We start from the raw sequence: 24,306 nt of genomic DNA, 5'->3' as shown, positions 1-24,306 counted from the left end.
ACAAGACTACTGCCGCTGACATATGACATGTATGATGTCGACATGCGACCCACCGTCATTGGATCGATGATGGGATCTACCATGGACCATCATAGAATCTATGATGAGATCCGAGTGTAAAACACAGTTTGTTATTAATCATCATAGATCCATCCATGTGCCAATCAATGATCCTATGAGGGAATGTTATGCATGTGAGAATGATGTGACATATCAAGTAACAATAAATGACTGATGGAAAGTGGAAAGTTAACGGACCCCGACACTGACACTGATGCAGATGACACTGACGCATGAGCCACGACAGAATACCCCTGATTTTTGTCGGTGGTATGAATATGACTGGACTTACCCAGGAACTTTAATTACTAGACTCACCAAGTAACTATCATGACTGGACTTACCAAGTAACTATGATTACTAGACTCACCAAGTAACTGTAATGACTGGACTTACCACCCACTAACTATAATGACTGGACTCACCCAGTAACTATAATTACTAGACTCACCAAGTAACTATAATGACAAGACTTACCAAGTAACTATAATGACTGGACTTACCAGGTAACTATAATTACTAGCCTCAACAAGTAACTATAATGACTGGACTTCACTTACCCAGTACTTTTAATTACTAGACTTACAAAGTAACTATAATGACTGGACTCACCAAGTAACTATATGAAGGGACTTAACAAGTAACTATAATGACTGGACTTACCCACTAACTATAATGACTGGACTTACCCAGTAACTATAATTACTAGACTTATCAAGTGACTTATTGTAATGAATATCTATTGGAACATTGTCCATGCTTCTTCCCATGCTGTAGCTGGAATGGAATAATTCTAGGTTTGAATTATGTGCTCGTCATTTTTGGAAGAATTACGAAAAAGAAATGACGTGTTTTACTCTTCTTGTCAAGTAAACATTCATTCGGTTATCGGCTAATCTTCATCACTGATCTGGGTCATGGACATTTCTTTCAAACAACTGGTAACTGTTAATGTTAATTATTTAACTAGAAGTAGAAGTAGAATGACTGTGGCAATTAATGATAATTTATCAATTGACTGATCAGTGACATTTCGAATATATTTCTGTCATCATATAATATACAAAGTCTACGCCTATGCATACCAGAATCCCAGGACCAGAAATCTGCAGAATTATGACGGGGACACTTTATTGATGTCATGATGTTGTTGTTGCTGTTGTTGAAAGTAATGTCACTGGCGTCTAATCTCACACACACGAGACAGAAGTAAGCGTTAGCTGCTGAGCACAGACTGAGCTACTCAGATAGAGAGAGAGTAGTCAGCATGGTCAGAGACAGTCAGAGAGAGGCCTCGGAGTCAGAGGAGCTTACAAGGCTTGCTCATTCATTGCTGCATAGTGAGTATCATACTCATAGTCATACTCACAGTCATAGTCATAGTGCATGCAGTTTACACGTCATTTTGACTTCGTCTTTACATCTGCTTTTCAAACTATCCAACACTGTGACTTGACATTTCATTGATGGTCAACGTCACTTTCTACATTTCCATCGTAAAATACTGTGGCTAATTACAAACCTCGTTGTTGTTGAAGCCAAAATATTGTGCAAAAATAGGATTTTTTGGAGATGGTGTTGCTGACAATTTCGTGAATGCTAAAATTACCGTACCACATATGACCTTGACCTCAAAAAGTAAATACACTTGGTGTCTATTTATAGATTAGCACATGGCATTATTTACGACGAGACGAGAAGCAGGTAGCCAAGTACTGCCATGCCATCTCGTGTAAGTCTGTGAAACTATGGTCCTGTTACAGGAACTCCCGAATAGCAGGTCCTGTCATTATTGACCCTGTCCCTGGACAGGTTGTGACAATTGGTGTCCCCTTAGATAACCAAGTCCTGTCACTGTTGACCACGGTCATGCAGGTTGTGATAATTGGTGTCCCCTTAGATGACATTGACAATGTCCTGTCACTGTTGACCCTGGACAGGTTGTGATAATTGGTGTCCCCTTAGATGGCCAGGTCCTGTCACTGTTGACAGTGGACAGGTTGTGATAATTGGTGTCCTCTTAGATGGCCAGGTCCTGTCACTGTTGACCCTGGACAGGTTGTGATGAGCGGTGTCCCCTTAGATGACCAGGTCCTGTCACTGTTGTCCCTGGACAGGTTGTGATGAGTGGTGTCCCTCAGATGACCAGATTCTGTCACTGTTGACCCTGGACAGGTTGTGATGAGTGGTGTCCCCTTAGATGGACAGGTCCTGTCACTGTTGACAGTGGACAGGTTGTGATAATTGGTGTCCCCTTAGATGGCCAGGTCCTGTCACTGTTGACCCTGGACAGGTTGTGATGATTGGTGTCCCTCAGATGACCAGATTCTGTCACTGTTGACCCTGGACAGGTTGTGATGAGTGGTGTCCCCTTAGATGGCCAGGTCCTGTCACTGTTGACCCTGGACAGGTTGTGATAATTGGTGTCCCCTTAGATGGCCAGGTCCTGTCACTGTTGACCCTGGACAGGTTGTGATAATTGGTGTCCCCTTAGATGACCAGGTCCTGTCACTGTTGACCCTGGACAGGTTGTGATAATTGGTGTCCCCTTAGATGGCCAGGTCCTGTCACTCTTGACCCTGGACAGGTTGTGATAATTGGTGTCCCCTTAGATGACCAGGTCCTGTCACTGTTGACCCTGGACAGGTTGTGATGAGCAGTGTCCCCTTAGATGGCCAGGTCCTGTCACTGTTGACCCTGGACAGGTTGTGATGATTGGTGTCCCCTTAGATGGCCAGGTCCTGTCACTGTTGACCCTGGACAGGTTGTGATAATTGGTGTCCCCTTAGATGGCCAGGTCCTGTCACTGTTGACCCTGGACAGGTTGTGATGAGTGGTGTCCCTTAGATGACCAGGTCCTGTCACTGTTGACCCTGGACAGGTTGTGATAATTGGTGTCCCTTAGATGGCCAGGTCCTGTCACTGTTGACCCTGGACAGGTTGTGATGATTGGTGTCCCTCAGATGACCAGATTCTGTCACTGTTGACCCTGGACAGGTTGTGATGAGTGGTGTCCCTCAGATGACCAGATTCTGTCACTGTTGACCCTGGACAGGTTGTGATGAGTGGTGTCCCCTTAGATGGCCAGGTCCTGTCACTGTTGACCCTGGACAGGTTGTGATAATTGGTGTCCCCTTAGATGGCCAGGTCCTGTCACTGTTGACCCTGGACAGGTTGTGATTATTGGTGTCCCCTTAGATGGCCAGGTCCTGTCACTGTTGACCCTGGACAGGTTGTGATGAGTGGTGTCCCTTAGATGACCAGGTCCTGTCACTGTTGACCCTGGACAGGTTGTGATAATTGGTGTCCCCTTAGATGGCCAGGTCCTGTCACTGTTGACCCTGGACAGGTTGTGATGAGTGGTGTCCCTTAGATGACCAGGTCCTGTCACTGTTGACCCTGGACAGGTTGTGATGATTGGTGTCCCCTTAGATGGCCAGGTCCTGTCACTGTTGACAGTGGACAGGTTGTGATGATTGGTGTCCCCTTAGATGGACAGGTCCTGTCACTGTTGACAGTGGACAGGTTGTGATGATTGGTGTCCCCTTAGATGGACAGGTCCTGTCACTGTTGACAGTGGACAGGTTGTGATGATTGGTGTCCCCTTAGATGGCCAGGTCCTGTCACTGTTGACCCTGGACAGGTTGTGATGATTGGTGTCCCCTTAGATGGACAGGTCCTGTCACTGTTGACAGTGGACAGGTTGTGATGATTGGTGTCCCCTTAGATGGCCAGGTCCTGTCACTGTTGACCCTGGACAGGTTGTGATAATTGGTGTCCCTTAGATGGCCAGGTCCTGTCACTGTTGACCCTGGACAGGTTATGATGATTGGTGTCCCCTTAGATGACCAGGTCCTGTCACTGTTGACAGTGGACAGGTTGTGATGATTGGTGTCCCCTTAGATGGCCAGGTCCTGTCACTGTTGACCCTGGACAGGTTGTGATGATTGGTGTCCCCTTAGATGGACAGGTCCTGTCACTGTTGACCCTGGACAGGTTGTGATGATTGGTGTCCCCTTAGATGGCCAGGTCCTGTCACTGTTGACCCTGGACAGGTTGTGATGATTGGTGTCCCCTTAGATGGCCAGGTCCTGTCACTGTTGACAGTGGACAGGTTGTGATGATTGGTGTCCCTTAGATGGACAGGTCCTGTCACTGTTGACCCTGGACAGGTTGTGATGATTGGTGTCCCCTTAGATGGCCAGGTCCTGTCACTGTTGACCCTGGACAGGTTGTGATGATTGGTGTCCCCTTAGATGGCCAGGTCATGTCACTGTTGACCCTGGACAGGTTGTGATGAGTGGTGTCCCCTTAGATGGCCAGGTCCTGTCACTGTTGACCCTGGACAGGTTGTGATGAGTGGTGTCCCCTTAGATGGACAGGTCCTGTCACTGTTGACAGTGGACAGGTTGTGATGAGCGGTGTCCCTTAGATGTCCAGGTCCTGTCATTGTTGACCCTGGACAGGTTGTGATGATTGGTGTCCCCTTAGATGGCCAGGTCCTGTCACTGTTGACCCTGGACAGGTTGTGATGATTGGTGTCCCCTTAGATGGACAGGTCCTGTCACTGTTGACAGTGGACAGGTTGTGATGAGCGGTGTCCCTTAGATGTCCAGGTCCTGTCATTGTTGACCCTGGACAGGTTGTGATGATTGGTGTCCCCTTAGATGACCAGGTCCTGTCACTGTTGACAGTGGACAGGTTGTGATGAGTGGTGTCCCCTTAGATGGACAGGTCCTGTCACTGTTGACAGTGGACAGGTTGTGATAATTGGTGTCCCCTTAGATGACCAGGTCCTGTCACTGTTGACAGTGGACAGGTTGTGATGAGTGGTGTCCCTCAGATGACCAGATTCTGTCATTGTTGACCCAGCTTCAATGATTGGTGCCTTTTACATGGCCAGGCCCCAACTGGTTGACTCTGGACAGCCCTCCTTGTCGATGATTTCACCAAGAGAAGTATCAGTGTTTCCAGTAGCCTTCACTCTCAGCACATGGTCTTGCCACAGTGAATCCTTAAGCCAGTTAATGAAGATAAGGAGATACCCGCCAAAAAACAAACCTAAATCTAATGAATCTTGCTGAATAATCACAGTGATTTTATTACCAAAACATGTGAAAAATTATCACAAACTACAAATATATGATATTCTTCTGTAATATTAAGGGTGAGTGCACAAGACCAGCAAGTGACACTCGGTCTTTTAAAGAAAACAACATTGAAAAAAGATTGTCGATAATCAGCACTACAACCTGAGCGTTTCTGACTGGTCCCCATTTATACACCTGGGTCCGGTTGTTCAAAGCCTGGTTAGTTTAGCGACCCCTGCTTCACTTGGCAGCAGCCAAAGACAAAACCCTTGAGGTACCGCTTACTTAGCAGTTGTATAGCGGCCGCTAACCTTAACGTGAATTTGGCGGCCTGCTAAGATAACAGTGGTTTAGCGGCTGCCAAACCAGATAACAGAACTTTGAACAACCGGGCCCTGGGTGGAGGATGGGAAGTTAGACTATGACAACTGCTTAGCATCTTATGCCAACTGTAAGCTTTGAACCGGAGACCTCTTGACAGCTAGCCAAGTGTGATACACTAGACCATATTGACTCCCAAAAACAGAATAACTCTTGTGCATGTCAGTCTTCTGATCAACTGGAATGGTTAAACACATACCTGGCAGTGTAAGATATGTGCCAAGTGATACAATCTGATCAACTGGAATGGTTAAACACATACCTGGTAATGTAAGATATGTGCCAAGTGATACAATCTGATCAACTGGAATGGTTAAACACATACCTGGTAATGTAAGATATGTGTCAAGTGATACAATCTTATCAACTGGAATGGTTAAACACATACCTGGCAATGTAAGATATGTGCCAAGTGATACAATCTGATTACCTGTAAGTTGTGTTGGGCAAACAAAATGTCTGACTGACATTCAGATGTCATACTAGCCGTAGATTTGAGATTTTTCTTATTTAGTTATAAATCGAACACATATTCAGATTTTAGTTAAATGTTCAGACATGTTCGTAATACGGGTTATTTTAGATTATATTAGAGCTATCAAAACAAGTTTATGTTCCATAATCAAAACTGATAAACGTCCATAAGAGATGTGATCCTGAGTGAATCCTGTAACGCCCTGACGGTCGTCACCTCCCACGGATAGAAGACCAGCGTTAGAGCCTTGCTTGGGCCAGACATCATATGGAAGCCATTTTGAGAGAATCGTCCCTTGATCCCCCATGCCTCCACAAAGACGAACAACGCCGGCTGGTCACTGGAGAGTGTGATCACGAAGTTCTTGTCCCGAGCTGTGACGCTTTTAACCTGAAGAAGAAAAAAATCACAATGATGTACAGTCTGGCAATGAAGAGTATCTCATGGCCAGCATCCTGTCCAGGGGATCTCATGGCCAGCATCCTGTCCAGGGGATCTCATGGCCAGCATCCTGTCCAGGGGATCTCATGGCCAGCATCCTCGCCAGGGGATCTCATGGCCAGCATCCTGTCCAGGGGATCTCATGGCCAGCATCCTGTCCAGGGGATCTCATGGCCAGCATCCTGGCCAGGGGATCTCATGGCCAGCATCCTCGCCAGGGGATCTCATGGCCAGCATCCTGTCCAGGGGATCTCATGGCCAGCATCCTGTCCAGGGGATCTCATGGCCAGCATCCTGTCCAGGGGATCTCATGGCCAGCATTCTATCCAGGGGAATGATATTCCTAGTTGCTTAATGCTAATCCATGAACTGATAACTTATTGAGGGATATAGCGACATAGTGGCTAGAGCACTAGGCTCTTAATCAGGAGGTTGTGGGTTCCAATTCTGGAAGGATCAAAACTGTCTTTGTGTCAAAAGAGGGGTTTGTCTCAAATTGCCAAGATACCAGATTGGCTGCAGCGGCCACACGTTTCATTGTGATGTCACAGAAGACCTACCTTGATGTTAGCCTTTCTCATCCCCCAGGCAGCTTTAGGAACGGTCAGGAAGTAAAAGTTTGAGGCCAGTGTCACGCTGGCCTCGTCTTGGACGGTAATCTCGATCATGTAATCTTCTCTCTTCAACTGACCCAACATCGTGCATGTCTCCGCTTCGAATATAACCATGGACGGTAAGATGGTGGACTGAAAAATAGGTGCAGTTGGAAAATGTAACATCCCTTCTCTTCAGAAATGATTGTTTCCCAACTTATTATTGAATATAACCATGGATGGTAAGATGGTGGACTGAAAATGCATTTGAAAAATAAGACACCCCAGAAATTATTGATTCTCCCTAAAGCTTCAGTCCCCCAACTGACTGAGAATTCTGTGTATTCCAGACAGGCATTCCAACTTCCTGAGCAGCCTGCCCTGGGGGAGACCTGGGAAAATGTGTGCACCATAAACAAAACAATAGGCACAGCGGCCCTGTGTATGATACATGCAACATGATAATCAAGATGAGACGATAATCACCAGGCCTAGTTCTCATGAAACTGCTCAATTTTAAACTGTTTACAAACCTGTTTGATAATTGTTTGAATTCTAAGTGGAGATTTTGTGAGATCCCACGGCCTGAATGTGAGGACTAGAACACACGGCTTGGCAGTTGAGCAATACCACGACGAATCCTTATCACCGGCAGCCTTCTCCACGACAAGTAGTTTCTGCTGCCCCATGTGGACCACCCCTGGACTCTGACCCTCCGCCTCCTCTGTGACCGCACTCCTAGACCACTTCAGATCTTTGCCCTCTTCAGCCGATGACTGCTGCCATTCAAACGTCTCTTGTGAGTACTGGTCCTGCCCAGAACTTCTGTAAGACGACCCAAGAGCGATACCCGTCTTACTTTTGAGGATTTCCACCGATTCCCCTGGTGCCGGCAGCTCAACATCCTCCTGGACGAAGCTGATCTTGAATGTATCCCCATCCTCCCACGGGACGACCACAGTCTTATTGTAGAAGTCTTTGATATAGTAATGCAGCATCTTCCATTTGCCAGTGTACTCTGAAAATTGATAATTAGACATTTGAGAAATTTCAAAAGCGAATAGAGGCACAAAATCTTGCTAGTTTTTTGAGTGAGAATAGCTCGCAAAACAATCACACCTGTGCTCTGGTCGAACTTAAAATACATGAAAAAAATAAACAGAATAGAAATGCAGTTCCACACAATTCAGTAGTCCAGTTCAGATGCAGATGAGTTTTGCTCAAATGTTTATTTGTATTTGTTTATCTGTCCACATAACAGCTATGTCCAAACTTTGATCCTGTGTACATCTGCACAGTTTGAAATTTTCTAATTCAATTACAAATTTCAAATATCAAACGAACAGTGAAGGCATTTATCTGGGTGTCTGTGGAGGATTTGGTTAAAGAAAGTCCTAGAGAATGAGAAACGAGACTGTCGACACTGAAACTTACCTAACGTCGCCCAAGAAGGCCCCTGCCAGTTATCATTGAGCTGCCAGATGAGTGATCCCATCGTGTAACCACCAAGACCATTCATGACACCCTGCATCCTTCTATAGACTTCACTCTCTGTTTTGATGGACATTGCTTGATTAATCTGAAAGTGACAAGGCAAGATGAACTTAAACATCATCACAGAATGTCCAATTCGCATGCACCAGCCAGCAGCTGATGTTGTTTTCAGCAAGTGATAATGTGTTCCGTTCTAGAAAACCCAAAGAATAATGTAATGCTCTGTCAACAAAATGTCACTTGAGGTTCTATGTGACACAAGTGCCTATAATACCTACCTGGAAGACATAGAGAAGATCACTGAATAGTTTGATGTGGTCTGTCGAGTTGGGGAGATGCATCACAGCTTTCACCATATCAAAAAGTTGTTTGTCACCTGAAATTACCAGAAAATGTAAATTTCGAGAAAATAGATGAAGTTCAACGCAAGAAAGTGTGCGATATTCTTGTAGTCAGCGAATAAGAAACTAAATCACCATTCTCAAACATTTGATGATTTTCAGAATTCTTCATAATTCATGAAATGTCTCATAAATTTTGACCACAAAGGGCCTGAAATTAATTAGGTGAAAGTCAATCCATTGTTTATCATAATTAACGTCTTTGGCCATGGTGTCATCCATGTAAGTTTCAGGAATATTGCCGTGGTAGTTTTTGGATATCATCCACCCCCCCCCCCCTCGTATATTTACAAAAGTGAGACCAAGACATCAACATGCCTGCCCTGATATTGCTAGTGTCTTTTCACTATCGAGCATGTGTACCTACCAGGACAGTTTATCAGATACTGACTCTGTAGAAGCTATTTAGCCGGTTTTAAGGCATCTATTTTACATAGGCCTATCACACGTTATATAGGACTTACCCTTCAACTGGTTGAATAGGGTCAACACAGGATGTCTGAATCCAGCGCGCCTGGTACCTAACCATGATGCAATGCAAAATGGACCGGATCATGATATTCAGATTTGACCTACCGCCACAATGATGCTGCCTGTCTGCAATAAACGTACTGTTGAAGTACCAATCCTCGGGCTGAGAGACTTGTTTCAACACCTCAAATGACGGGTACGATTGGATGCCGTATTCCGAGCAGAACTTGGGTTTGGGAAAGCGACGCCAGTCCCAGAGATTCCCCGAGTACGTGTAGAAGTGGACTGAACCAAAATGAAGAGAAGATCTGTCATGAGTTATGATGAGTGGATTGTTGATTTCACACGAAACTGGCACTCTAATTTTGGGTAATGTCCCACAGAAAACCACAGTTGAACAAAATGTATTATTACACACAAAAAAATCAAAATCTTAAGTATCACAAAAGATCACTTTGCCAGAATAAAATACAAAATTTCCAGGTTTTGGCATCATGTTACGCATGCACATTGATAACTTTACCGCTCGGTTACCATGGTTAATTCTGAACATTGATTTTAACCCTTGCACACTGACCGGGTCTTCTGTTTTGAAACTGTAAACACTGGCTTACCGTCACCATGGTGAGTGTCATAAACATTCTTATCGATCCAACCAGCTCCAGGCGTCAGCTTGCCATTACTGGGTGACGTACTGACGATAGGCCGACTCTGGTCCTCCTGGGCTGTCACATTCAACACCACGCCAATATAGAGGGCGACATAGTCGTTATAGTAACGCTGATAGTGGGCTGCCGTCCCAAAACTGGAAAGTAAGACATTCAATGATTATTTCTTAGTTCGAAGGAGGGAAATGCGAGCTTGTAGCGTTGATTGAGCAGCGGAGATCAATCAATCATATCAACCAAATGAGGGTGTTTATAGTGCCAGCATCCACTGAAGTGATCAGTGACACTTTACATTATACCGAGAAAAGAGATAGGTTTTTCAGTGACCCGTGAAGAGAGGGGTGCTGGTCAGTGTCTGCAAGCTGATTGGCAGTCGGTTCCACAGCTTGGGAACGACGCAAGACAGGCTCTGTCGCCAAAGGTCACCAACCTAGCCCTTGGCTGGTCAGAAGTGATTGTTTCCCAACTTATTATTGAATATAACCATGGATGGTAAGATGGTGGACTGAAAAAATGCATTTGAAAAATAAGACACCCCAGAAATTATTGATTCTCCCTAAAGATTCAGTCCCCCAACTGACTGAGAATTCTGTGTATTCCAGACAGGCATTCCAACTTCCTGAGCAGCCTGCCCTGGGGGAGACCTGGGAAAATGTGTGCACCACAAACAAAACAATAGGCACTGCGGCCCTGTGTATGATACATGCAACACGATAATCAAGATGAGACGATAATCACCAGGCCTAGTTCTCATGAAACTGCTCAATTTTAAACTGTTTACAAACCTGTTTGATAATTGTTTGAATTCTAAGTGGAGATTTTGTGAGATCCCACGGCCTGAATGTGAGGACTAGAACACACGGCTTGGCAGTTGAGCAATACCACGACGAATCCTTATCACCGGCAGCCTTCTCCACGACAAGTAGTTTCTGCTGCCCCATGTGGACCACCCCTGGACTCTGACCCTCCGCCTCCTCTGTGACCGCACTCCTAGACCACTTCAGATCTTTGCCCTCTTCAGCCGATGACTGCTGCCATTCAAACGTCTCTTGTGAGTACTGGTCCTGCCCAGAACTTCTGTAAGACGACCCAAGAGGGATACCCGTCTTACTTTTGAGGATTTCCACCGATTCCCCTGGTGCCGGCAGCTGAACGTCCTCCTGGACGAAGCTGATCTTGAATGTATCCCCATCCTCCCACGGGACGACCACAGTCTTATTGTAGAAGTCTTTGATATAGTAATGCAGCATCTTCCATTTGCCAGTGTACTCTGAAAATTGATAATTAGACATTTGAGAAATTTCAAAAGCGAATAGAGGCACAAAATCTTGCTAGTTTTTTGAGTGAGAATAGCTCACAAAACAATCACATCTGTGCTCTGGTCGAACTTAAAATACATGAAAAAAATAAACAGAATAGAAATGCAGTTCCACACAATTCAGTAGTCCAGTTCAGATGCAGATGAGTTTTGCTCAAATGTTTATTTGTATTTGTTTATCTGTCCACATAATCCTGTGTACATCTACACAGTTTGAAATTTTCTAATTCAATTACAAATTTCAAATATCAAACGAACAGTGAAGGCATTTACCTGGGTGTCTGTGGAGGATTTGGTTAAAGAAAGTCCTAAAGAATGAGAAACGAGACTGTCAACACTGAAACTTACCTAACGTTGCCCAAGAAGGCCCCTGCCAGTTATCATTGAGCTGCCAGATGAGTGATCCCATCGTGTAACCACCAAGACCATTCATGACACCCTGCATCCTTCTATAGACTTCGCTCTCTGTTTTGATGGACATTGCTTGATTGATCTGAAAGTGACAAGGCAAGATGAACTTAAACATCATCACAGAATGTCCAATTCGCATGCACCAGCCAGCAGCTGATGTTGTTTTCAGCAAGTGATAATGTGTTCCTACTAGAAAACCCAAAGAATAATGTAACGCTCTGTCAACAAAATGTCACTTGAGGTTCTATGTGACACAAGTGCCTATAATACCTACCTGGAAGACATAGAGAAGATCACTGAATAGTTTGATGTGGTCTGTCGAGTTGGGGAGATGCATCACAGCTTTCACCATATCAAAAAGTTGTTTGTCACCTGAAATTACCAGAAAATGTAAATTTCGAGAAAATAGATGAAGTTCAACGCAAGAAAGTGTGCGATATTCTTGTAGTCAGCGAATAAGAAACTAAATCACCATTCTCAAACATTTGATGATTTTCAGAATTCTTCATAATTCATGAAATGTCTCATAAATTTTGACCACAAAGGGCCTGAAATTAATTAGGTGAAAGTCAATCCATTGTTTATCATAATTAACGTCTTTGGCCATGGTGTCATCCATGTAAGTTTCAGGAATATTGCCGTGGTAGTTTTTGGATATCATCCACCCCCCCCCCCCTCGTATATTTACAAAAGTGAGACCAAGACATCAACATGCCTGCCCTGATATTGCTAGTGTCTTTTCACTATCGAGCATGTGTACCTACCAGGACAGTTTATCAGATACTGACACTGTAGAAGCTATTTAGCCGGTTTTAAGGCATCTATTTTACATAGGCCTATCACACGTTATATAGGACTTACCCTTCAACTGGTTGAATAGGGTCAACACATGATGTCTGAATCCAGCGCGCCTGGTACCTAACCATGATGCAATGCAAAATGGACCGGATCATGATATTCAGATTTGACCTACCGCCACAATGATGCTGCCTGTCTGCAATAAACGTACTGTTGAAGTACCAATCCTCGGGCTGAGAGACTTGTTTCAACACCTCAAATGACGGGTACGATTGGATGCCGTATTCCGAGCAGAACTTGGGTTTGGGAAAGCGACGCCAGTCCCAGAGATTCCCCGAGTACGTGTAGAAGTGGACTGAACCAAAATGAAGAGAAGATCTGTCATGAGTTATGATGAGTGGATTGTTGATTTCACATGAAACTGGCACTCTAATTTTGGGTAATGTCCCACAGAAAACCACAGTTGAACAAAATGTATTATTACACACAAAAAAATCAAAATCTTAAGTATCACAAAAGATCACTTTGCCAGAATAAAATACAAAATTTCCAGGTTTTGGCATCATGTTACGCATGCACATTGATAACTTTACCGCTCGGTTACCATGGTTAATTCTGAACATTGATTTTAACCCTTGCACACTGACCGGGTCTTCTGTTTTGAAACTGTAAACACTGGCTTACCGTCACCATGGTGAGTGTCATAAACATTCTTATCGATCCAACCAGCTCCAGGCGTCAGCTTGCCATTACTGGGTGACGTACTGACGATAGGCCGACTCTGGTCCTCCTGGGCTGTCACATTCAACACCACGCCAATATAGAGGGCGACATAGTCGTTATAGTAACGCTGATAGTGGGCTGCCGTCCCAAAACTGGAAAGTAAGACATTCAATGATTATTTCTTAGTTCGAAGGAGGGAAATGCGAGCTTGTAGCGTTGATTGAGCAGCGGAGATCAATCAATCATATCAACCAAATGAGGGTGTTTATAGTGCCAGCATCCACTGAAGTGATCAGTGACACTTTACATTATACCGAGAAAAGAGATAGGTTTTTCAGTGACCCGTGAAGAGAGGGGTGCTGGTCAGTGTCTGCAAGCTGATTGGCAGTCGGTTCCACAGCTTGGGAACGACGCAAGACAGGCTCTGTCGCCAAAGGTCACCAACCTAGCCCTTGGCTGGTCAAAAAGCAAACCATCTGAAGATCTTAAAGTGCGGTCGGGTTGCTGAAAGGTTTCAGGGAAGACTGGGGAAAAAATGTGATGAGTTTGAGAAAGTTGTACAATATAAAGCGTACAAGCTAAAGGCCAATGAGAGTGACTTACCGGTTACCTAGCCAATGAGAGTGACTTACTGGTTACCTAGCCAATGAGAGTGACTTACTGGTTACCTAGCCAATGAGAGTGACTTACTGGTTACCTAGCCAATGAGAGTGACTTACCGGTTACCTAGCCAATGAGAGTGACTTACCGGTTACCTGACCAATGAGAGAGACTTACCGGTTACCTGACCAATGAGAGTGACTTATCAGTTACCTGACCAATGAGAGTGACTTATCAGTTACCTGACCAATGAGAGAGACTTATCAGTTACCTGGCCAATGAGAGTGACTTATCAGTTACCTGGCCAATGAGAGAGACTTATCAGTTACCTGGCCAATGAGAGTGACTTATCAGTTACCTGGCCAATGAGAGTGACTTATCAGTTACCTGGCCAATGAGAGTGACTTATCAGTTACCTTGCCAATGAGAGTGACTTATCAGTTACCTGGCCAATGAGAGTGACTTATCAGTTACCTGGCCAATGAGAGTGACTTATCAGTTACCTGGCCAATGAGAGTGACTTATCAGTTACCTGACCAATGAGAGTGACTTATCAGTTACCTGGCCAATGAGAGAGACTTATCAGTTACCTGGCCAATGAGAGTGACTTATCAGTTACCTGGCCAATGAGAGTGACTTATCAGTTACCTAGCCAATGAGAGTGACTTACCAGCTACCTGGCCAATGAGAGAGACTTATAAGTTACCTGGCCAATGAGAGTGACTTATCAGTTACCTGGCCAATGAGAGAGACTTATCAGTTACCTGACCAATGAGAGTGACTTACCGGTTACCTGGCCAATGAGAGTGACTTACCGGTAACCTGACCAATGAGAGAGACTTACCGGTTACCTGACCAATGAGAGTGACTTACCGGTTACTAGCGAGACAACCAGCACATTCATTGTTACCACTCCAGATGGCGATACTGGCATGATGCTGCAGACGACGCACCTGCGATGAAGACGGAGAGAGATGACAATCAAGTTGGAATCATAAATAGAACTTTCAGTGGCGTCCAAGTATAAACAGTGGGGGGGGGGGGGGGTCACTCACCAAGGAGGGGTATGCACATCTATGTCCATGGAGATTATTAAAGCCCCTTACAGCAGGCAGGCACCGGCAATGAGCAGCTTCAATCTCCCTTTCAGCAGCGTGCGAATTGAATTTCAGGGCATCACAGGTGATATGAGGAGTATAATCTTCCAGGCGTCAATGTTAAAATGTTTCAAAATGGTGGCCTACCACACCTCTCATGGAGTAGATATTACTGCAGCAGTACATTGACTAAGCACTTCCATGGGCCTTGTGGTAAGGTATTAGCAGATGAATACTACTTCTCATGTACTACGATACTATTTGAAAACTCATGAATACAGCTTACTTGGTATGTGGTTTCTTCACGGACCGTATCAAGATATTCCTGGTCGGCCGGGTACATGGCTACAGCAAACATAAAGTCCTGCCAGACCATGATGCCCAGCTCATCCATCAGGTCGTAGAATACATCCGTTTCATAGATCTGGAATCAGATGGAGATTTTTAGGTTGAAAAGTGAAAGTTGTGCGCCCTCGCATAGCAAAGGGCATACAGCGCATTTCAACATTTTTAGAAAATTGATGTTTTGGGCCTTTTCACAACTGGAAAACGTGAGGAAACTACAAGTTTGGAAACATCATAACTCTGCTTATTGATCAAATCTACCCCTCCACCCCAGACCCTCATCATACACATGCCAGCATCAGCAGCTGACTATCTATCACATTCAACCTACCCCTCCTCCCCAGACCCTCATCATACACATGCCAGCATCAGCAGCTGACTATCTATCACATTCAACCTACCCCTCCTCCCCAGACCCTCATCATACACATGCCAGCATCAACAGCTGACTATCTATCACATTCAACCTACCCCTCCGCCCCAGACCCTCATCATACACATGCCAGCATCAGCAGCTGACTATCTATCACATTCAACCTACCCCTCCTCCCCACACCCTCATCATACACATGCCAGCATCAGCAGCTGACTATCTATCACATTCAACCTACCCCTCCTCCCCAGACCCTCATCATACACATGCCAGCATCAGCAGCTGACTATCTATCACATTCAACCTACCCCTCCTCCCCAGACCCTCATCATACACATGCCAGCATCAGCAGCTGACTATCTATCACATTCAACCTACCCCTCCACCCCAGACCCTTATCATACACATGCCAGCATCAGCAGCTGACTATCTATCACATTCAACCTACCCCTCCTCCCCACACCCTCATCATACACATGCCAGCATCAGCAGCTGACTATCTATCACATTCAACCTACCCCTCCTCCCCAGACCCTCATCATACACATGCCAGCATCAGCAGCTGACTATCTATCACATTCAACCTACCCCTCCTCCCCAGACCCTCATCATACACATGCCAGCATCAGCAGCTGACTATCTATCACATCCAACCTACCCCTCCTCCCCAGACCCTCATCATACACATGCCAGCATCAGCAGCTGACTATCTATCACATTCAACCTACCCCTCCACCCCAGACCCTCATCATACACATGCCAGCATCAGCAGCTGACTATCTATCACATTCAACCTACCCCTCCACCCCAGACCCTCATCATACACATGCCAGCATCAGCAGCTGACTATCTATCACATTCAACCTACCCCTCCACCCCAGACCCTCATCATACACATGCCAGCATCAGCAGCTGACTATCTATCACATTCAACCTACCCCTCCTCCCCAGACCCTAATCATACACATGCCAGCATCAGCAGCTGACTATCTATCACATTCAACCTACACCTCCTCCCCAGACCCTCATCATACACATGCCAGCATCAGCAGCTGACTATCTATCACATTCAACCTACCCCTCCACCCCAGACCCTCATCATACACATGCCAGCATCAGCAGCTGACTATCTATCACATTCAACCTACCCCTCCTCCCCAGACCCTCATCATACACATGCCAGCATCAGCAGCTGACTATCTATCACATTCAACCTACCCCTCCTCCCCAGACCCACATCATACACATGCCAGCATCAGCAGCTGACTATCTATCACATTCAACCTACCCCTCCTCCCCAGACCCTCATCATACACATGCCAGCATCAGCAGCTGACTATCTATCACATTCAACCTACCCCTCCTCCCCAGAACTTCATCATACACATGCCAGCATCAGCAGCTGACTATCTATCACATTCAACCTACCCCTCCTCCCCAGACCCTCATCATACACATGCCAGCATCAGCAGCTGACTATCTATCACATTCAACCTACCCCTCCACCCCAGACCCTCATCATACACATGCCAGTATCAGCAGCTGACTATCTATCACATTCAACCTGCCCCTCAACCCCAGACCCTCATCATACACATGCCAGCATCAACAGCTGACTATCTATCACATTCAACCTACCCCTCCTCCCCAGACCCTCATCATACACATGCCAGCATCAGCAGCTGACTATCTATCACATTCAACCTACCCCTCCTCCCCAGACCCTCATCATACACATGCCAGCATCAGCAGCTGACTATCTATTACATTAACCTACTCCTCCACCACAGACCCTCATCATACACATGCCAGCATCAGCAGCTGACTATCTATCACATTCAACCTACCCCTCCTCCCCAGACCCTCATCATACACATGCCAGCATCAACAGCTGACTATCTATTACATTCAACCTACCCCTCCTCCCCAGACCCTCATCATACACATGCCAGCATCAGCAGCTGACTATCTATTACATTCAACCTACCCCTCCACCCCAGACCCTCATCATACACATGCCAGCATCAGCAGCTGACTATCTATCACATTCAACCTACCCCTCCTCCCCAGACCCTCATCATACACATGCCAGCATCAACAGCTGACTATCTATCACATTCAACCTACCCCTCCTCCCCAGACCCTCATCATACACATGCCAGCATCAGCAGCTGACTATCTATCACATTCAACCTACCCCTCCTCCCCAGACCCTCATCATACACATGCCAGCATCAGCAGCTGACTATCTATCACATTCAACCTACCCCTCCTCCCCAGACCCTCATCATACACATGCCAGCATCAGCAGCTGACTATCTATCACATTCAACCTACCCCTCCTCCCCAGACACTCATCATACACATGCCAGCATCAACAGCTGACTGTCTATCACATTCAACCTACCCCTCCTCCCCAGACCCTCATCATACACATGCCAGCATCAACAGCTGACTATCTATCACATTCAACCTACCCCTCCACCCCAGACCCTCATCATACACATGCCAGCATCAGCAGCTGACTATCTATCATATTCAACCTACCCCTCCACCCCAGACCCTCATCATACACATGCCAGCATCAGCAGCTGACTATCTATCACATTCAACCTACCCCTCCTCCCCAGACCCTCATCATACACATGCCAGCATCAACAGCTGACTGTCTATCACATTCAACCTACCCCTCCTCCCCAGACCCTCATCATACACATGCCAGCATCAACAGCTGACTATCTATCACATTCAACCTACCCCTCCACCCCAGACCCTCATCATACACATGCCAGCATCAGCAGCTGACTATCTATCACATTCAACCTACCCCTCCACCCCAGACCCTCATCATACACATGCCAGCATATTCAACCTACCCCTCCACCCCAGACCCTCATCATACACATGCCAGCATCAGCAGCTGACTATCTATCACATTCAACCTACCCCTCCTCCCCTGATCCTCATCATACACATGCCAGCATTAGCAGCTGACTATCTATCACATTCAACCTACCCCTCCACCCCAGACCCTAATCATACACATGCCAGCATCAGCAGCTGACTATCTATCACATTCAACCTACCCCTCCACCCCAGACCCTCATCATACACATGCCAGCATCAGCAGCTGACTATCTATCACATTCAACCTACCCCTCCTCCCCAGACCCTCATCATACACATGCCAGCATCAGCAGCTGACTATCTATCACATTCAACCTACCCCTCCTCCCCAGACCCTCATCATACACATGCCAGCATCAGCAGCTGACTATCTATCACATTCAACCTACCCCTCCTCCCCAGACCCTAATCATACACATGCCAGCATCAGCAGCTGACTATCTATCACATTCAACCTACCCCTCCTCCCCAGACCCTCATCATACACATGCCAGCATCAACAGCTGACTATCTATCACATTGAACCTACCCCTCCTCCCCAGACCCTCATCATACACATGCCAGCATCAGCAGCTGATTGTAGCAGGTTCCTCGTCCTCTCAGGGGTCATTCTCTCTTGGAACGCATCACCAGGGATCCAGTTGGAGCCCTTCATGAAGATCGGCTTGTCGTTGATCATGAAGTAAAATGTGGTCGCTGAAATAAAGCCAGAAAGTTATGATAGATATCCAAGCATGCATAGGTCTCCAACAACTCATCAACAGTTTTTCCTCGCAGAGACAAGAAATAAGTATGATCAGTAAGGTTTGTATAGATTTTCATTGAGAAGTTGCAGACTTGAAATGGGCTCCAGAACATCACTGATCGCAGACAGAGGTTTAGGTAAGCGAGTAAACGAACCTCATTTTGTTCATATTCTGGATGCAAGTTCTTCATAGTAATCAACCTTCATCGAGGAACTAGAGTGAAACCTCCATTAGTGGTCACCTAACTTTGACCGGACGAGAAAAGATCCTTGGTGGACCGTGCCCAATCAGGCTATCACCCACTGGCTGATCAAGGAGCTACAATGGATTAAGCCTCAGCAGACACAAACAATATAGCCCGATAGACCGGCAGTTTGGGGGAGTACTATAAGATATCTTCATTGGCCTATGATCGGCCAATCGAAGATCTCTGCTCAACCACTAACCTTTGCCACCTTGTATATCATTCTCGATCAACTTGATTGTACGGAATCCAAACCGTAACGACTTCTTATCAACCGGGTCCAAACTATCGTCTGTAATTTGTACGTTTATATCATAGAGTTTCTGATTCCCATGTCCGTTTGGCCACCAGAGTTCAACTGGCTGAAAGACAATGAGAGCTCTTTTCTAATTTTGTGTAATAAAGTGTCTATTAGTCTGATAGATTATCATTAAGAGGAAGGAAGTGGGCAAACACGGTGGGTTTGACACCACACACTGTAATGCTGCTTGTGATCATGGGCAAGTCACTTTATTTTGATTGCGTTTGCATTTAATGAGACGTTACATGAAACTGAGATTCACTTCTCATGTACCAATATGCTAGGGGAAGTAAACGACTCTGTCTAAGTGGACAGTAGCGTGAGATGGACTTCTTTACCCAGTTACCCTGTAAATGGGGGGTCCAACTGTAGTGGCACACAACAGAAAGATCAGTACTGAAGTGGTTAATATTTGTAGAATCCTGTTTCAAATGGACACATTGCATCAATGTAAATTTCAACAGCAGGAACATAAGTGCAGGGGATGTCCTTAATAGAGAGGTACTAATGTATACTCACAGTTGTAATAGACAGACGATACTTAAACTCCTGACCTCCCGTGACCTTTGGTGAGAGTTTGACCTTGAACATCTCAACTTTCTTCAGCCCCGGGATACTGATCACAAGATCGATGGTGACGTCAGACAAGACATGGAAGTGCACTTTACCACTCACGACCCAACTGGAGTTGGTCGCTGAAATGACGTCATATTATAATCACTTTTGGCAAGGCATGCACTTTAGAATTATGACTATTGAGTCTGGTTCTTTTATAATGTACGTACTACATTTGTAACAGATAAGTTTCTCCTTTTATTAAAGGGCCAGCCAGACATGGGATTAAGGTGACCAGGAGGATAATGTAACGACTTGCCACCATGCACCGCTACATGTAGCACTGTATGGACACCCCTTGGTTTCTTTAGACAGGCTCCTGGATTTGACTGGAGTGACTGGTGAATGAATTCAAAGTGCTTTGACACTGTTGTAGTGGATAAAATATGCAAATTAAGAACTGAAATCATCCTTATTTTCATTTTTCTTTCGAATTTTTGTGTACGTGTGTTATAGTTTTTGTCTACAATAATATCGGTACCGTTTATAGGCTACTTACTTTTTGAGGTAGCGACAGTGACTTCACCAATTCTTGCCTCTGTGTAGCCATCGATGTAGATGGGCTTCCTGGAATGGAAGGATTGTACTGCCCCTTATGTGTACCTAGAGAGTAAACTCATCTTCATAACCTATTCAAGGCCTAACTGCTAGCCATTCACTTGAATTGCTGAATGGAAGGGAATTAGAGAGATCACATGAATAGTTTTTATATACAGCCAAGTCATAATTTTCGGGCATAATTAAAAGTCTAACAGACAAATTTAATGAACAAATAAGCAGGTCATCTGTCTATTTGTCAATCTATTAAAGCACATTTTCCTATTTCCATTTTCATCACTTCAGTCGCGGGGAGGGGGGGGGGGGTTATTCAATTAAGTAAACGAATACTCAGTCAAAGGCACAAAGTGGCAACCAGATCCTGTGACCACTGGGGGATTTGAGGGATAGTTGAAGAGACGCGCCTCCCCCTCTGGTCGGAGAGCAATTCTTTTTCAAGACGCCTCGTGGAGGGAGAACCATCAGACCCTTCACATTTCCAAGATCCTGGATCCTGGAATTTCTGGATCTGCCACTGCTGGTTTGACAGTATAAAACCTAAACCAGTACACCACCTCACTCTAGGAATGAACCCAAAGTTTAAAACTCACCAAATCCCGACTGTCGGGAAAGCAGGGCCCCAATCCCAAGAAAACGCCGACTGCCGAGTGCGTATGAATTGATGATACTTCTCGCTATGTTCACATGGATTCCTGTCAGCAGGAGGGATTGGATACGCATGAGCTTTAGCCTGCTCAGCCGCATACAGGACGGCCGATGTAAACACAACTTTCACTATATTTTTGCCAGGCTACAAAAAAAGGGGACACAAGTATCTTTGCTGGTAACAACTTGGCAAGGGATCCAACAACAGAAAGGAAGGATTCCATACCAAAATCCTGAAAAAGATTTTCCTTATTTTCACTCCGCACTATTTTTTAATTTTTCTAAATCACACTCTGTGCTAAGTTTCAATTCCGCCTTCTGAAGTAAAGAAAACATGATGGCCATCATTTCCAACAAAAAGAATTTGATTCCTCATCAAGAATCTGGATGAAATGACAAGGATTTTAGTCAATCAACTTACCACAAGGAGGCCTTTGACATCAAAGCGATGCTTGATGAACATGTTTTTTGTTCTGGCGAGAAGTTTATCGTTGATGTAGACAGCTGCGACCGTGTCCAAGCCCTCACAGACCAGGTCAAGGTGGGGGCGGTCGTACACATCCTGAGATACTGAAATAATACAAGGATATGCTTCAAAATAAGGAAAACTGATTCGAGTTTCAAGAGCATTTCAAGAAGAGTATGGCCCTCAAAGTGAGACTGGATAGGACCACTATTAAGATCAACTGGATTTAGCAGATAAAGTCACCTTGATTCCGACTACATACCTAGAAAAGATCTTGAATACGTCCAGTTCCTGTACGACACCCAACGATACTTAATGTAATTGGATCGATAATAGGGGTCGTCTAGGAAGCCGCCATTGACCAGATCCATAAAGATTTCTCCAGGCACTGTGGCAAGTGTGACAATCTCACGTCCTGAAAAATGAACAGATTAGATGACGGATATCAGAACCTTGAGCTGCATTAACATAGGATTCACATGTCATATATCACTTGTCATAAGCATGTTCTTCATCAACTCAATACTTTTGAAAACATGACACTGACATGAGCGTATTATGCCATGCACCAAGGCAAACTAACCAGCATGCTTCCAGCTTACTGTTCTCCTTTAGCTGGAGACTGGATTGGTCAGAGAAATCATACATTGAGTCGGGGCGATTCCATACGTAGGTAGGCCAGCACACTGCACAGTTAAGTTTCCAATCAACATGATGAACCCCAAGATTACACAAGTTCTCCTTCTCCTATAGCTATAACGTCTTATTCTCCTTGAGGGTGAAAGTGACATATATTCATAAAGCCAAAGCCATGAAAGCCCGCAACATTATGATCATGACATGGGTAAAGCCAAGGGCGTGCCATAGTACAGCCAGCTCAGGCATGCAGATAGTTTTACTTTTTTTACTACTTTCTTCTTGGACGACTGTTTACATAGTAAGCACAAACTTGGCAATTACCCACCGGTTACTCACAATGAGTGACTGGCAGTTCTATGAACAACCTACCCACCTTCATCTTCGACAGCCCAGCTACCATTAAGGTTGATTTTTACGCCAGAAATAAGAGTTATTGCCAAAATAACAAGGAAAACAACAAAATCTGATTTTAATCTGGTGGCGGCCATTTTCTTCAAATGTCACATGATGTCACATTCGCCTATTCCACTTTAGCCTAATCCACATTCGCCTAATTCCCCTTTCGCGTAATTACTTTCTCGCCTAATCCTTTTTCGCCTAATTTTGGCATATACCTAACCCCCCTGTGGCACATAAAATGGGTCATTCCAAAATGCCATCTCTTATGGTCAGTGATCTTAGCTTGGGTTATGGAATACTCTTACTCATGATAAGGAATTAGGCGAAAATGGAATTAGGCGAATGTTGATTAGGCGAAAAAGGAATTATAGGCGAAAATGGAATTAGGCGAATGCGGATTAGGTGAAAAGGGTTTAGGCGAAAAGGTTTAGGCGAATGTGGATTAGGCGAAAGTGAATTAGGCGAATGTGGAAGATATCCTATAACTTCACTTTTTTCGTGACGTCATGGGTCTTCAGACATTTCGATTAAATCCTTTTTTCTCGGAGTCATGCTTTTCATCATTTCCTACCATTTTATAATATTTCCAAGGCATTTCATGCGGTAGAACCTAAAGAGGGTGACCGTATCTTAGATAACTGGAGGTCCCAAATAATGACCAGGCAAATCTGTATCAAAGTATTACAAAAGTGTTCCGTCAAAAGCTTTCGTCGTGTGCTGCCGCCTATCGGCGGTTCCTGGAACATTGCGTCAAGTTTCAACACTTTATTATCGTTCTCTCTAAGACGTCATAGATATCATATCACTGTGGTTCATGTTTGGAAACTTTGTTTTGTTTCCAACGACGAGGGGAAACTGCAACCCATGCGCGTGGTCCCCGTAGATTCTTTATAAAAGGGCTTTTCAGTCTGAGATCGAGCAGAATGCTAGCACGACTTAGCATTTGAGGTAGTTCATCCCTCTTGCCTGAGCAGACACCCCACAGTCTCTCAGTAAAATGCAAACCTCGGTAAAATGAGCCACAGGAGCTCTTTCACATACATGTGC

General features: G+C 45.1%; 2 protein-coding genes across 5 annotated transcripts in view; both read right to left on the bottom strand.

The window, feature by feature from the left end:
• The window catches only part of LOC135501914 (CDK5 regulatory subunit-associated protein 3-like), a 281,400-nt gene extending 279,733 nt beyond the window's left edge, over positions 1-1,667 (bottom strand). For 2 of the 4 annotated variants that reach the window (XM_064794347.1, XM_064794350.1), the window contains exons 1-2: positions 1,430-1,661; positions 750-837 (exon numbers count right to left, since the gene is read on the bottom strand). The gene's annotated coding sequence lies outside the window, so the exon portion shown is untranslated. Of the gene's footprint in view, positions 1-723; positions 838-1,429 lie in introns of all 4 variants that reach the window. The other 2 variants (XM_064794348.1, XM_064794349.1) reach the window with 2 other exon arrangements.
• Positions 1,668-5,135: 3,468 nt separating this feature from the next.
• LOC135501642 (beta-mannosidase-like) lies at positions 5,136-23,351 on the bottom strand. The gene is made up of 23 exons (XM_064793865.1): positions 23,234-23,351; positions 22,484-22,636; positions 22,177-22,325; positions 21,701-21,900; positions 21,052-21,119; positions 20,457-20,632; positions 19,839-19,998; positions 19,176-19,342; positions 15,308-15,445; positions 14,798-14,877; positions 13,286-13,476; positions 12,777-12,956; positions 12,078-12,175; positions 11,741-11,885; positions 10,860-11,344; positions 10,542-10,579; positions 10,021-10,211; positions 9,512-9,691; positions 8,813-8,910; positions 8,475-8,619; positions 7,574-8,058; positions 7,008-7,193; positions 5,136-6,396 (listed from the first exon to the last, which is right to left on the bottom strand). The coding sequence occupies exons 1-23, from the start codon at positions 23,346-23,348 to the stop codon at positions 6,154-6,156; spliced, it is 4,071 nt and encodes a 1,356-aa protein (XP_064649935.1). The 5' UTR covers positions 23,349-23,351; the 3' UTR covers positions 5,136-6,153.
• Positions 23,352-24,306: the final 955 nt, after the last annotated feature.

This window comes from Lineus longissimus, chromosome 17, assembly GCF_910592395.1.
Source record: "Lineus longissimus chromosome 17, tnLinLong1.2, whole genome shotgun sequence".
Taxonomy (NCBI): domain Eukaryota; kingdom Metazoa; phylum Nemertea; class Pilidiophora; order Heteronemertea; family Lineidae; genus Lineus; species Lineus longissimus.
Note: the sequence above shows the minus strand (reverse complement) of the source record. Positions and strands in the feature narration are given on the sequence as shown.

Bases quoted from the DNA above. Each gene is read 5' to 3' on its own strand.
- LOC135501642 (XM_064793865.1), bottom strand. From the start codon at position 23,348: ATGGCCGCCACCAGATTAAAATCAGATTTTGTTGTTTTCCTTGTTATT. The intron at 14,878-15,307 runs GTAAGCTGTATT...TCTTCATCGCAG, and splicing joins GTGAAGAAACCACATACCAA to GTGCGTCGTCTGCAGCATCA. The intron at 6,397-7,007 runs GTAGGTCTTCTG...TTTCTTCTTCAG, and splicing joins TGAGAAAGGCTAACATCAAG to GTTAAAAGCGTCACAGCTCG.